The sequence below is a fragment of the Peromyscus eremicus genome, chromosome 9, assembly GCF_949786415.1.
Source record: "Peromyscus eremicus chromosome 9, PerEre_H2_v1, whole genome shotgun sequence".
NCBI lineage: Eukaryota > Metazoa > Chordata > Mammalia > Rodentia > Cricetidae > Peromyscus > Peromyscus eremicus.
This window is the reverse complement of record NC_081425.1, coordinates 64488912-64504091: the sequence shown is the minus strand read 5'-3', so window position 1 is coordinate 64504091 and position 15180 is coordinate 64488912. Positions and strand designations below refer to the sequence as shown.

The window sequence follows — 15180 nt, the reverse complement described above, 5'->3', positions numbered from 1 at the left end:
GCCCTAGGATTTGAAGTGAACCTTCATGCACACCCAGCTTCTTATGTGCTGCTGGCCGTCTAAACTCTGGTCCTTGTATTTGTGGGACAGGTGCTCTATCTATCCACTCAGCCATTTCTCCAGGCTCTATCTGTTTTCCAGTAGTCTCACTGTGTGTTCCTGCTTGTCCTCAAACTGGTGTCAATCCTCTTGCCTCTGCTTCAGAAGGAATGAGATTATAGTGGGGTGTGTGTGCGCATGCACACATGCATGTATACCACACTTAGTTCATTCTTTGAATTCTGCCACGTCTCTCCACATTTTTCTAGGTGACTGGCCAAAGAATCATTGAAAAAAAATTGAAAAAATAAAATCAGAACTCCTCAGTAGGGAATCACCACACCTTTTTTCCAAAGGCCAGAAAGTAAGTACTGTATACGCTGCACTTCAGTGGAGCCACATAAACACTGAGCAAGAACTCAGTCAAGGCTTAGCTACACAAACAGCAGCCAGTCTGCCAATTTCTAATACAATACAGTTAAAAATATAATGTCCTTGTCTTTTTTTTTTTTTTTTTCCCTTCTTCTTCCTCCCTTTCCTTACAAGTCTTGGTATAAAATACAACTTCAGATAATCAGTCCTGCTCTGGGTGTTTATAGGGCTGAAGAAATAGCTCAGCTGGTAAGGTACTTTGCCACATATGGTGGTTGGAGTGAGAATGACCCCCGTAGGCTCATATACTTGAATGTTTGATTCCAAATAGTTGGTGGAACTGTTTGGTGTAGCCTTGTTGGAGGAGGTGTGTCACCCTACACCATTTCTAGTTTGCCTCTCTCTGCTTCATGGTTGTTGTTTCAACATGTAAACTATAGCTCCAGTGCCATACCTGCCTCCTGTTGTCATGCTCCCTGCCATGATGGTCATGGACTCATCCTCTGAAACTGTAAGCAAGCCCCCAATTAAATGCTTTCTTTTATAAGTTGCCTTTGTAAGTTGCCTTGGTCATGGTGTATTTTCACAGCAATAGAATAGAAAAGTAAGCAAGTCCCTACATAAAGTATGAGGACCTGAGTTCAAACCCAAGCACTTACATAGAAGCTGAGTGCCTATAATCCTGGTGTTGGGGAGACAGAGACAAGACCCTGGAGTTTGCTGGCCAGATAGTCTAGCTGAAATCAGAGTTTCAGATACAGCGAGAGACCTTTTCTCAAACATTGAAATCAACTGAGGAAGATAACTATGGTCAACCTCCGGCTACATGTGTACACTTGTATGTGGTAGATATATGCACATACATGCAGGTGCTCACAGAACCAGAGGCATCAGGTCTTCTAGACCTAGAGTTACAGGAAGCTGGGAGCCACCCAAAATAGATGCTGGGAGCCAAACTTGTATCTTCAGGAAGAGTGTTCTTAACCACCAAACCATTTCTACGGACCCAGGGGAGAATGGAAAAAAAAAAAAAAAAAGTCAGCCTGTTTTACCTTAGCTATAAAGTCATAGATACTACCTTCACAGACATTAAGAACATTTTAGGCTGGGTGGTGGGCACACCTTTAATCCCAGCACTTGGGAGGCAGAGACAGGCGGATCTCTGTGAGTTTAAGGTCAGCCTGGTCTATAGAGGGAGTTCCAGAACAGCCAGGGCCACACAAAGAAAACCTATCTTGAAAAACCAAGAGAGAGAGGGAGAGAACACTTTAGAAAGAAGTCAGATCTCTACATATACACCTGAGTCAAGATATAAATTATTACAGAAGGTGACCACACTATGGGTTGAATTAGAACCCCAGAAAGTGACCTCATTTGAACAAACTGAGATGCAGTAAGTGAGGATTCAGTCATAGTGGAGAGTGTACCCGTACTCCAATACAGTGTCTTATAGACTGAGGAAACTGGGATGCAGAGTACACAGTGCCAAAAGCTGTCACTAACTCCCAGAAACCACAGACTCATCCTGGCAGACCTCAGAAAGAATGCTATGAATACCTTCCTTGGACATTTAGGAAGCCTCCTAAATGCAAGACAGTGAGAATCTGTTCCTTAGGCCACTGTGGTAAGAGAAGTGCCAGGAAACAAACACACTAGAATTTGCATCTCCTTTTCTTTTTCTTTCTTTTTTTTTCTGAGACAGGGTTTCTCTGTGTAGCTTTGCGCCTTTCCTGGAACTCATTTTGTAAACCAGGCTGGCCTCGAACTCACAGACTCTGCCTCCCGAGTGCTGGGATTAAAGGCGTGTGCCACCACCGCCCGGCTGCATCTCCTTTTCAAGGCAAAGAATACCTTGTAGTTCTTCATGTAACAGTTTTTTTCTTTCGATTTTTGGGGACAGGCTGACTGACCTAAGGCCTTGGCATGCTAATACAACTCTATCTCTAAGATATCCACCATGCTTTTCACATTCTGATAAAGATACACCAATTCATTCTCTCATCTGAGTTGGGAAAAAATGTACTCGAAGCACAGAAAGCATTAGTAACACTCAGTGTGTTGAACAAGCATGGCTGGGTAAGTCCTGAGACAGTATTTATCAAGTAATAAGTGTGAAATGGTTGATGAGGAGGAAGAACACGAGATAAGTCATTGCTGAGGTGTTTATGTCTCCAGACTATTCTCTAACATCTGTAGGATGACAGAAGAATCAAAAGAGAAGGGATTTTTACCTCCGTCCAATACTGCTGCTTGGTTTCTGTGTCCATATGAGCAAAACCTCCTAAAACCAGGGCCTTCATCAGTGTCCTCTGCACTGGGCTCGACAGGAAATTAAGAGGTGGGCTTCGGCTTGCAAACTGCTTCGCTAGGTTCCACCAGTTTTCACACTGAATTACTAAGTTTGCCCTACAGGTAGGAATAATAAAACATAAGTTGTATTTTGTTCATACTTATATAAATATTTATGTTCTACATACATAAATAACAACTGGACAGGGTTGGAGAGCTGGCTCAATGGTTAAGAGTGACTATGGCAAAGGACCTGGGCTCAGTTCCCAGCACTCACATGGTGGTTCACAGCCACCTGTAACTCCAGTTTCTGGGGACCTGATGGTCTCTCCAGGCATTTGTAGACATGTGGTACACATGAACTCGTGCAGGCAACACATACATTAAAAAGGGGGGAACATTTAATTTTCAATCTGCTAAGGCAAGGCCTTACTTACTGTGTTACTCCGGTTGGCCACTTTATTGCAATCTTTCTGCCTCAGCCTCCCGAGTACCGAGAATATGGTATACCTGGATGTAATTCCTAAAAACGTTTTATTTGTGTGGGTATGTGTGTCTGTATGTGACAAGTGTACAGGTGCTTGTAGCAGCCAGAAGATGACACTGGGTCCGTCCTCTGGAGCTGGAGTTTCAGTTGTGAGCCACCCAACATGGGAACCAAACCTGGGTTCTCTGGGAGCTCTTAATTGCTGAGCCATCTCTCCAGCCCATGAATGTCATTTTTAAAGAAAAGCATCAAGAGCTCACACGGACTCTGGAATTACATTGGTCTTCATTTCAATCCTAACAATTGCTCAAGAACATAGAATTTTATACTTAATTCTTTTATCATCAATTTTCTGACTGTAGAATGAGAATGGCTGTATAGCCATTTTCTTGTGAAGGGAGGGAAGAGGTCCAGGTAACTTCTAAGAAAGCCCATCTCTCAGGTTCTATCTGTGGTGATCAATTGCTGGCTAAGCGGACTCTTTAGTGCTCTGGCTGCCCCCAACTGTGCAAGGGTGGTAAGCTGTGGTGAGGGTCACCCAGTGGAGGAGTGTGCTTTTTGGTGATGCAGCTGACCTGCAAATAACCCTGCACCCACACTCCTGGAGGTAACTCTAGTACATTCACTGCTCCAACCAACTGGGCTTGCTCCTGGTCTGTTGCTGCCTTCTCTACTCCGAAGAGATAGAATCAGATTCTCTGGGGAAAACAAGGTGACAGGTACAGCTCTGAATCTCATGCTCATGTGAGATCCTTTATGTGCAATACTCAAAGTCAATAGCATTAGCAATAATAATATTCCTATGCAGTAAGAAAAATTCAATTTTCTATAGAAAGTACAAAAGAAGTTTAACTTTGCAACATCAGTTTAAACATTTATTGATTCCCAATAAATGGAATCACTGAGCCAGGCAGTGGTGGTGCACACCTTTAATGCCAGCACTTGGGAGGCAGAGGTAGGCTGATCTCTGAGCTGATGCCAGCTTGGTCAAAGCTAGCTAAGGCTACACAAAGAAACCTTGTCTTGGGGGAAAAAAGGGGGGCGGGGACGACGACTTGGGGGTAAGATGTGTATGTGTGGTGGGAATGAAAAATATCAAATGAGAATATTTAATACATGATAGTGGGTTTTTAAGAGATTATTATTTTATGTGTATGAGTATTTTGCCTGCATGTATGTCTGTGAACATTGTGTGCTGATTCCCAAATAGGCCAGATAAGGGCATCTTTGGAACTGGAGTCATATACAGTTGTGAGCTACCACTTGCGTGCTAGGATAAAATCCGGGTCTTGTGGAAGAGTAGCCAGTACTCTTTTTCTCAGAGAGACTCCAGCTCCTGAAAGTGTTTTTCAAACAGGTTCTCTGATGCCGAAAGCCAGTGTAATTCTCCACCATTACCCGAGGAAGCTGCCATTTGCATCCATAACAACACTGTGATGAGGTTTTAAAAACATTACTCTGAAAATGTAGGTTCTTGGTTTGGAGATATAGCTCAGTGGTAGAGCGCTTGCCTAGCAAGTGCAAGGCCCTGGGTTCGGTCCTCAGCTCCAGAAAACAAACAAACAAACAAACAAAAAAACAGAAAGAAAAAGAAAACGTAGGTTCTAATTGGGCTTAGATATTGGAACCATTTGCCAGTCACTAAAGAGCGAACTGAAATCTGTGCTCCTCCCCATTCCTTACCTTTCTCTTCTTTCAACCAATGTGACAAGGAGCTGTACAGTGTCATTTGCAAGGTCTTGCTCACTACTCCAGACTGACAGATTGCTGATGACTTTCTGTAAGAGGTAGCCAATAATCCACTGGGAGCCCTCTGTATCTGCTCCAAAGGCTGTGCTCAATGGCAAACTTATCTTAAAAGAGATACATTTTCTAAAGTCAGAAAGATCAGCTAAGAAGCAATCTACAGAAAATCAACAATGAAACTAGCATTAAAGTCTGAGGAGGTGCTCACTTCACATTACTTTATCATTTTTCATTTGTTGAATCAGGAAGATAATCCCCAGTCCAGCCATGTTTTTTCAACTAATTTTTGTCAGTTTGAGTCTCAGTAATTATTAGCAAACTGATATTTAAAATAAATACAATGCTCTAAGAAAAGTAATACAACAGCACTCCAGTCCCAAGTCTCTCCCAGCTCTTAAACAGTTCTGTCTACATTTTCTTCTTGTTGTTGTTGTTTTTATTTTTCAAGACAGGGTTTCTCTGTATAGCCCTGGCTGTCCTGGTACTCACTCTGTAGACCAGGTTGGCCTCAAACTCAAAGATCCACTTGCCTCTCCACCAAACCCTGCTAATAGTTCCATTTTCATAAGTGAAACAAACAAAAATCTTCTTACCTCTAGACTTGCCATCATCATAAACTCAAAAAGTTACTGGTTTTACATCCTCACCTGATCATATAGTTTTTCATCTACCAGGAGATAAGTCTTGGCCCAGCGTTTTAGAAACCAAACAATATCTTTGCCCATTTGAGGGCTTAGTAGATGAGTGAGATCTGCTCTTATTGCTCGAGATTCAACTTCTGAGACTCTTAGCACAGCAGACAACAGCCTGTGGGGAGAAAACATAAGTTGCTAACCCTATTTTTTTTTCCCCATAAAAATCCTTTTTGTTTCTTTATGCCAGGCTATGTGTGAAATTCCCCCAATAGGGTTGCAGGTAAAGTCCCCACATTATTTCTGGTTTTCCAGAGTCAAAAAAAGGAGGGATGAGAAGCACCCTCTGCTCAGGCTCTAACTGCAGATGTAAATCTCAGCATCACTGTCTAGAGCGTAGTTCCCAATTCAAAATGGAGGAACACATAGAATTAAATGTTCAGAGTCTAAGCCAATTTTTCAGCACTCCTCCTGTAGGCAGTTTAAATTTTTGTATCACAAAAGACAAGTCTGCTATGCATTAAGATCTGAGAATTGACTTATTAGAATGCCGTAAGTACTGAGCCTTGCCTACAAATCTCATGATCTTGAATATTGTCTCATAATCTTGATTCCTAATGGTATCTTAAAATAAAACCCTTCTCAGAACCATTACCTACCTAAGTACACATATTGTTATGGGAATGAGGAAGGAACACACTAGAAATTATATATTTTCAACTTGACTTTAGCCAAAAGACAAGGAAGCACAGGTTGTGATAAATGTCAGTGCCTAGACTAAGATTTTAATCGATACAATTTGGCCTCTGTTCCGTTCCTTCTACTCTCAATAGGGCTGAGATCCCTGTGTAATCTAACTGGTGGACATGTACACTCTTTATTGACCTTCTCACCAAGAAGTACTCAGTGCTGGTGCCCACCCTGCCCCTTTGAAAGAGCTCCCTCCCTTGGCTGCTTGGGTACCACTCTCCACCCCACAATCACATCCCCCTCATCTGCCTGTTTACTGTTTCCAGTCTTTATTGAAGATTCTTCTCTGGACCTTCTTTAATCAGGAAAGTTTCCACCTAAAAACCTCCTCCCCTGCCCCTTACTATTTACATGCTCCTCATAAACCAGTGCTCAAATTTTAGAGTGTATGTGAACAAAAATAACAGAAATCCTAGTAATCTCATGTTTTATCAGTAATGATGAATTGAAAATTTCCCATAAGATTAAACTATATTAAATATAATTTAAAGTCTAACAGAATTTGAAATCAAATGGTTATATTAGGATTTTAAACGTATGCATTGCATTCAATCTTTGTAGTGTTGAGAGCCACTAGTGTCTATTCATAACAAACAAATTTTCCTTTATTTGAACTTTATTTCCCAAAAATTATTTACCAATTACACCATTTTCTTTGATACAGACATTTACATATTATACTTTTCATGAGTTTCCAATGGTCAAAAAACTGTAAGTATTTTTAAAGGTCTTCTGGATTGACTTACTATTATAATATTTAACAGCATACACTAGAACAAAATGTAACACAAATTTAAATTATGAAACAATTTCCTCTAGTGCCAGGTCCCCAAGCCAGAAGCTTGAAGATGCTAGGCAAAGTGGTCTCCCACTGAGCTACATTCTCAGTCCAATTTTGAGTATTTCTTGGGGATAACACAGAAGGGTTTTATGTCTCCCACTTAGTTTATATACTTGTGAATGAATATTACTTATTGCCAGAATGAGCCAAAGTTGATCCCTTTCTCATTTAAGAGATGTAAACCCTGGGGGGGGGGGGGACGACAAAAAACTTACTCCCATTAAAAAATAGAAGTTATTTTCAAACACCAAGTTATCCACTGTTTGAATTACTTACAAGTCCTATGACAGAACTCAAGATCACAAGTCACCCTAGCTGACCCAGCATTGGGCCGCCTTCAGTATTATGTGATGCAATGGACTGCATCACTGGCTACACAGCCATCACCAACAGGCAATCTGGAACTGCCCTTTTCCTTGGTACTCTATGGGCACCCACACTCCTGCAAGTCCATAAAGATCAAGTGAGCTCAGGCCTTCTGTTGTCTGGTGAAGAAAGGTGAAACGGTAGAAGCTGCAGAGGTCAGGCAGCCAGCCCTAGGGTCATCCCTTCTCTACACTGTGCCCAGAAATCAGCAGTAGCCTGGAGAGCTCGCTCGGAAGACCCCTCTCAAACTGGAGAGGCAGTTTCCATCTTCTCCCAAGACTGAAAAGTAACTGCTTCCCGTGTGCCCTGTCACATGTCACTCCACTCTCCACAAGATAGTGACTACAGAACAGCGTACTTCCCTCCTACAAATCCTACCTCGCCTCACCTATGAGAACCAGTGCCTCTCCACCCCACAATCAGTCACACACAAGTTCTCTTCTCCTGCCTTGTCCCTGTCACTGCCTGACATTCGGCCTTCTTTCCTTTCATCCTTCAAGTAGCAGCAGTCTGACTGCCCAGTCTCCTGCCAGCAGATCAGGGAAAGCAGGACTCCCATCCACTCTGCTGTACTTTTCAATCCCATCAAAAAGTGGAGCTGAAGAAACAACTGAGCCAAATAATTGGTAGTTGTTAAATTTCTTGATCAGAGCCAGGCGGTGGTGGCACATGCCTCTAATCCCAGAACTCGGGAGACAAGAGTCAGCCAGATCTCTGTGAGTTCAAGGCCAGCCTGGTCTACAGAGCAAGATCCAGGACAGGCTCCAAAACTACACGGAGAAACCCTGTCTCGGGGAAAAAAAACTTCTTGACCAGTACCTGAGTCAAGCATACTATCATGAATACTTTATATTCCAGGTAGCACTCAGTTTCCAAACTCAGTCCTGTATTGCATTTGCATCCCATAGCCAAAAGTCAAGATGATGAGTCAGCTCTTAACTAAGTCTCATAAGCAACAATGCTGTAATCTAGTCTGGATACTGTCATGTTTCTTTTTGATAACTATGACTAGACCCTGAGGCAGTCTCCCACTTCCAACACTTGCTCATCACGGTAATCAGGGAAAGCGCTGTGATATGTGACTTACCCCCCTATTCAGACCTTATAGTAGCACCCCAATCTTCTTTAGTGCAAAGGTGTCTTACAAGACCTGTAGACTGTAACTGTTTTCCTCCTTCTTATTTCCACAAGTCCATCTCTTATAAAAACCAATTCCACTCTGTTTAGTCCACATAGCATTTTGGCTGCTGCTCGACCCTAACAGGTATGGCTGGTCTTTGCATGAAGACTTAAGACTTATGAAGAACTCTAAAAGGGGAGTAGCTTTTCCTTGTTTGTTCATGAATGTAACCCATGTGTCCACAAAGTGCCCAACCCATGAAGATACTCCATTCTTTCTTAAATGACAGTTTCTTCAAGAAATATGGACATTTTTAGTGAAGCAAAAGTTGTTTCTCCCATATATCAAATAATCAATTTCACATTAATTCTTTAGACTAAAAAACAAAAATAAAACAAAACAAAAACCTAGCTATTACTACATTTGTTTTTCTTTCTTCTTCCAAGACAGGGTTTCCCTGTCGAACAGCTTTGGCTGTCCTGGAACTCGCTTTGTAGACTAGGCTGGCCTCCAACTCACAGAGATCCTTGCCTCTGCTGCCTGAATGCTGGGATTTAGGGTATGTGCCACCACCGCCCAGCTTACATTTGTTTTTCTAACACTCCATAGTCTGTGCTCTCAAATATGAAAATCATTTGCCTCCACATCGATACCCGGGACTTATAAATGAAAAAGTACCTCTAATACAAAGGAAATGTTCCTAATGGCACTTACTGCAAGAATTAAGACAAAGCACTATGGCAGAGCCCTGAAATGAACAGTCCTAGAAATAACATTCACCAGGATATGAACCAAAGCAAAATGACAAAATCTAATCACAACAGCAACCTCAAAGAAACCTTTGCTTAAGAATTCTCATATTTAGGGCAAACAAGAGAATGTACTAATAAAGGAAATAAAGTCTCAAACATTTCCTTGGTATCAGCTTAATATTCAAACTTAAAAAACCCAACAACCCGGAAGACTGTATCTTCTACTGCAGAGGTTTAAATGTCCACATATGTTTGCATTAGAAAATAAAAGTGGGACCAAACCTTGAGTAACTGCAAAAACCAACCAATGCTGTTATCATCCCTACCATCTCCACCGGCCACTGAGAGTCAAAGACAATGAAAGACAATGGAAAACTATTTCCAAACCTATTTCTAAGAATACAATTAATTCATATTTACTTTCTTTAGTTTCCCCATCAATAATTAATGAAAACATTGCCAATACTAATAGGAAGACGAAAATGAATCCTCTCAGAGGCACTCTTGCTGTCTTGTAATTGCTGGTGACAGGGCTCTGAATTTTCACATGTTTAGGTTTACTTTTTCTGTAACATAATAATGACAGTTTTCCTTAAGAAGCCACTGACACAGTTTCCATGTGCATAAGCAATGTATACTTGCTATGGCTCACCTGGTTTCTAAGAACTCTTTTCTCCTTATGAAGGGTGCCTGTACATACATCATTACTGCTTACTGATGGACAAACACTGTGTTCCTAGTAAATTAGAGTGAATGCCGCTTCCAAGTCTTGCATTCAGAATCATTTTACATTTGTTCTTTTCAGTACTGGATAGCCCTGCCAATTCCTGCCAGCGTGCCCTTGCCATCCTTATGTTTCGAGGCTTCTCCAAGTTCTCATTTCTTTCATGTATCCAATTTAAAGCGTACCTACCCCTCCAGTCATCTACCCATCAACTCAGAGTTCATGAGACAGCATAAATTACAAGAGCGCAGCTATAGAGTTCATATTACCTAATCACAGAATCTGTTCTGCTGTACCCTGGGATGGAAGAAGCCTTTTCTCCTGGAGATCCCAAAATTTGAAGTGTTGTATTAATGTCAACTTCAGATGAATGCTTAATGGAATATTCCATTATTTCTGGAGGTATTAGCGGAGTCTCTCCCTGAGTATCATCAGCTAAGAGGTAGCCTTCAGTTTAAAAAAAATTAAAAATGAACACTTAACAAATCTATTTACCAAATTGCACTATAAATGCTTTCAGTTTTGATTTATATACATCACATAGGTTGATGTAAAAGTAAATTATGTTAAACTGTTAATTTCAAGATGAGGTGCAGAAACTGTCAATTTCTCAGAAAATTAAAACCCTCAAAAATACAGCAAAGGTAAAGGACAAATGTTTTAGTCATCAATTTCATAATGCATGGTGACATGTAGGCTTTGAAAACTTGAGTAATTTATTCTGTCAAGTTAATGGGAATTCTGCTATTATATCAGGAATCTATTCATCCATAACTTTTTAAAAGCCAAGTTTCCCCCCCCCCTTGATTATAATATAGAAACACTAATTAGGTCTAGTGGTCAAGGAAAAAGACCCTAAAAGTCAGACTGCCTAGATTTGCATTCTGGTTCCAAAAGTTAACTGCAGTATGACCATTTCTTATACTTTCAGCTTCTTCATCTGTTAGATGGGGATGATGTTGATGATGATGAATAACACCACTCAGCAATACTAATTCAGTGGGCTACAATGAGATCCAAAGAAAACATCTGGCATACAACAGGCCCTGAATATGATAGCCAGTGGTTTTTAAAATATATATCTATTGCTATGTCAGCAGCAGCTACATTCAAGTTTCATTCAATACTATGTATGAACTATATATATTTTATTGTTGTTTGAGATTGGGTCTCCTTACGTAGCCCAAGCTGGCCTCAAATTCACAACCCTTCTATCTCAACCTCCCAAGTGCTGGAATAACATATTCAGCTCTAAACTATTATTCTTAATATATGAGGCTTCTTTTAGGGTGTAAACAGTTTCACTGACAACTACACTCTAAGAAGAAAAAGGTAACTGACCTGTAACTAAAATAAGCCAGTGAATATCTTCGTAGAGATCATCAAGCATTTTGTTGTCAACGGTGCTTGATCCAGGAGAAGCAAGTAATTGTTGCTGATGTCGTTGTAACTGACCATGGAGTCTTGTTACCCTTTCTTCTAATAAACTAAAAAGAGAGGAAAGAAACAATAGCTTCATAAAGTTCAGTATAGGAAGGCTTAGGATAATTGATAATTTTCATATAACCAAACAACATAAACTAAGATGTTAGCACAAAATGTACATATTCAAAAACATTATGGTACACAACTGTTTTCTAAGGCACTAGAGGAATTATAATCTATATTTTATGACAAGCAATGCTTACGAAAGGCATCTGAAACTGGTTATTCCAAGCCATTTCTCATGCCATGTTTTCCATAATTCCTGCCATCTATGCTGTAGTGCCTGGGCTCCAACTGTATTGTCAAGGAATGCAATCATGACATGCTTCTGTCCACTAGATCCAGTGTCTTGGGACACAGGGTTGGGGAACTGTGAACAGAGAGCATTTCTCTGTGGGGTTTCCGGGACTGTGTACCTTGTCAGAAGAGGCATACAGTGTTCGGCAGCAATTCTTCCCAGCATTCCTACACTGGCTAGTTGATCAGAAAACTGATCTCGATCATCTTCTTGAAGTTCACTTATTTCTTCTTCCTCACGAGAGGCCACACCATTGGCAGTCTATTGGTGAGAGGAGGAGAAACAATGAGGAAGTGCAGCATCATGTTCCATGAGGATGTGTGTCTGTGGCCCTGTCAAGTGGCTTCAGGAGGAGCTGGAGCCAACCTGCAGCTATAGCTTTCTAGGACTCCCAGCCATGTTAGCAGCCCTGACAGCCATCAAAAGGATGAGGATACCACTGAAGAGAAGGAAAAGAAAGAAACCCTCCCCTGTGCACATGGTAACATAGCTACCAACCTACAGTTCACCCCTTATACTGGGGATTGACACTTTTCACTAAAACATTTGGCATCTTAAGATTCCCTATTCCTTTGAATATAGGATGTTATTAATATAGGATGTATTTAAGATGTTACCAGGGGCCGGGCGGTGGTGGCGCACGCCTTTAATCCCAGCACTCGGGAGGCAGAGGCAGGCGGATGTCTGTGAGTTCGAGGCCATCCTGGTCTACCAAATGAGTTCCAGGAAAGGCGCAAAACTACACAGAGAAACCCTGTCTCGAAAAACCAAAAAAAAAAAAAAAAAAAAAGATGTTACCAGGGACCTGGTACGATAGAAGTGGCTAATTGAAAACTTGAAGAGGAGGTGATCATAAGTAACAGCCCACCTTTGAAGAGCCCAGTAGATAAAAGGAACCATTTTTCTCTCATCAAATCTTTGAGGGAACCTATTTCAAATTTCTAGTATTTTATATTGTCTAATATGATTGAATAGAGCCCTATGGTGATTTTCCATTCTACCTTGCTTAAAACTTACCAAATTCCTTGTGCCATCTGGAGCAGCAAGGTGGCACTGAATATAGGAATTGAAAACTTGAACCGCATGCTGAGTAAAAAAGCCTTTATGGAAATGCTTGTCATCTTGAACCAAAGTTAGCCAGGACTCCAGCAATTTATCATATGCTTCCATGTATACCATGTCATCCTTATCAAGCTAAAAGGAAAAAGCATTCATAAAACAAATGTCTAGAGAAATAAAATGGGCAGTGTGAGATTTATATAACTACGCACAAAAAACAACTTTAAAAATCATTTTAGAAGAAAATTATTTTTAATTATTAAACATTTATTAAGCTTTCACTAAATTTCAAAAGAAATAATTATTTGGCAATATGAAATTAATGTTTAATTTAGAACACTAACTGCTCAGCACTTTATGGAAAATATCTTTTTTAAGTAAAAATAATATTTTTATTTGAAAACTAAGAAAAATGCATATATACCACACATATAGAAATAAATACTTCATATACGTATGTTTTACCAGTCCTGGGACAGAATCTTGAGCTTCATGTATGCCAGGCAAGCACTCTACCACTGGACTATAAACGTCAAGCCCAACATTTTCAAGTGACTTCAAAACTGGTCAAAACAAACTGACCTAGTTAGACAGCTAAGAATTATATGGGGAAAAAACTTCACAGAAGTTCCTTAACAAGAAAGAATTTATTTTAATAAAAAAGGACAGCTAATTCCACATAATAGGAAAGAATATACCCAAGAAACATAAAGGTCACTGACTCAGCCCATAATACTAGAGAATGTGAAAGCTATCCCATCATAGAGTTAGCTAAGTGGTTTAAGAATGTGAAAATGAAGCCAGGCCTGGTGATCTCTGTGAGCTCTTCCTTTTCATTAGTTAAGTTCTTTCTTACAAAGGAGAACATGTGATAAACTAGAAAAAAGGAATAAGCACACCCATCCAGCTGAGTCTCTCACCCCCAGGGCATGCACACAACCATACCACAGATGTGTCCACTGGCAAGACCACCATGCTTCACAGACTGCCATGGTCTTAACCATTTCAGGTGGTTATTCGTAATTTTTATTTCCCATTTTTTCTTGTTCATGAATAGCTACTAGTTCTCAGTTAATCTTTCCCACCAAAACTACACTACCGAGACAAAGAATTTTCCAAGAAATGATAGACACACAAATAATAGACTACAGAGCTATTTGTGGTATAAAATCCCTCCCTAGATTGATCTAATATTCTGCTGAAAGGACACTATACTTAAAAAGCTGCAAAGACCAGGAGGCGGGGATGAGCTGGAACCATAGCAAAGGAAGCGAATGCAACTGACAAGCCACTGCCCTCGCACATGGAGTGGGCTGGAAGGTAAGGAACATATCAAGATGGCTTCAGGAGATCAGGCTTCCTCTTATTTGCTGCAAGAAGCCACTGTAATACACATGAAAGCACATGCAACAAAAGAACATGACGTTGTTTTTATAAAAGAAAACCACATTGCCCACACTCTGTAATATGGCAGTGGCTCAGGTGAATATGATCAAACTATGTTACACACATACAACAATTGTTCTGTTAAGTTAATATATACAGCTTTTAAAAAGACAAAGAAAAACAAAACACTGCTAAAAAGCCAAAGCACAATATTGGTTATAAACAATGGGAAAGATGACTCTGTTCCTTCTATAATTTCATCAAATGCTAAGAGCTAAGCATTGGAATCCTGAAGTGAATAGGATCCTTTCTTCCCATAGAAACATCTGTGGCTTGTTTATATACTTAACAAGGCATGTGCTTTGCAGACATCATTTGTCAGGTCTTAACAGTTTATCTTGCCAAAATAAACAGACTGGTAATATTTCTAACAGGACTAAAGAGTAGCACCCACTGAACTAGCCTCAAAAAGAAAAACACAGGACATTTGTAAAGACCAACTATCATTTTTCTAAGTGCATATTTAAGACATGCATCAAAATGTAAAAGTTTTTTTTTTTAAAGTTAAAGCCTTACATAGTGCTATTAAAGGAATTCTCCACAATGCTTCCATTATGCCCTGATATTAGAATGATCTCAAGTAGAATGCACAAGTTCTTATACATTGGATGGTGATTTAAAATAAAGGCAGAGAATCGGGGGGGGGGGGGGGGGAAATCTCTGGTTCTCTCTGTATACCAATAAAGTAACTCATCAGGGAAAGTGTGAGAAATTTGGTTGATGACAATTGGCAACTAGATCTTCCAGTCTAATCCCAGAGAAGTGAAACCTAAG

At 40.3% G+C, this 15180-nt stretch overlaps 1 protein-coding gene across 3 annotated transcripts in view; it reads right to left on the bottom strand.

The window, feature by feature from the left end:
* Xpo4 (exportin 4) overlaps positions 1-15180 on the bottom strand; it is a 93767-nt gene that overhangs the window by 9250 nt on the left and 69337 nt on the right. For all 3 annotated transcript variants that reach the window (XM_059273562.1, XM_059273563.1, XM_059273564.1), the window contains 7 exons: positions 12919-13095; positions 12020-12162; positions 11460-11605; positions 10388-10565; positions 5581-5740; positions 4871-5040; positions 2643-2817 (listed from right to left, as the gene is read on the bottom strand). In XM_059273562.1, coding sequence (XP_059129545.1) covers positions 2643-2817; positions 4871-5040; positions 5581-5740; positions 10388-10565; positions 11460-11605; positions 12020-12162; positions 12919-13095 — 1149 coding nt within the window. The remainder of the gene's footprint in view (positions 1-2642; positions 2818-4870; positions 5041-5580; positions 5741-10387; positions 10566-11459; positions 11606-12019; positions 12163-12918; positions 13096-15180) is intronic.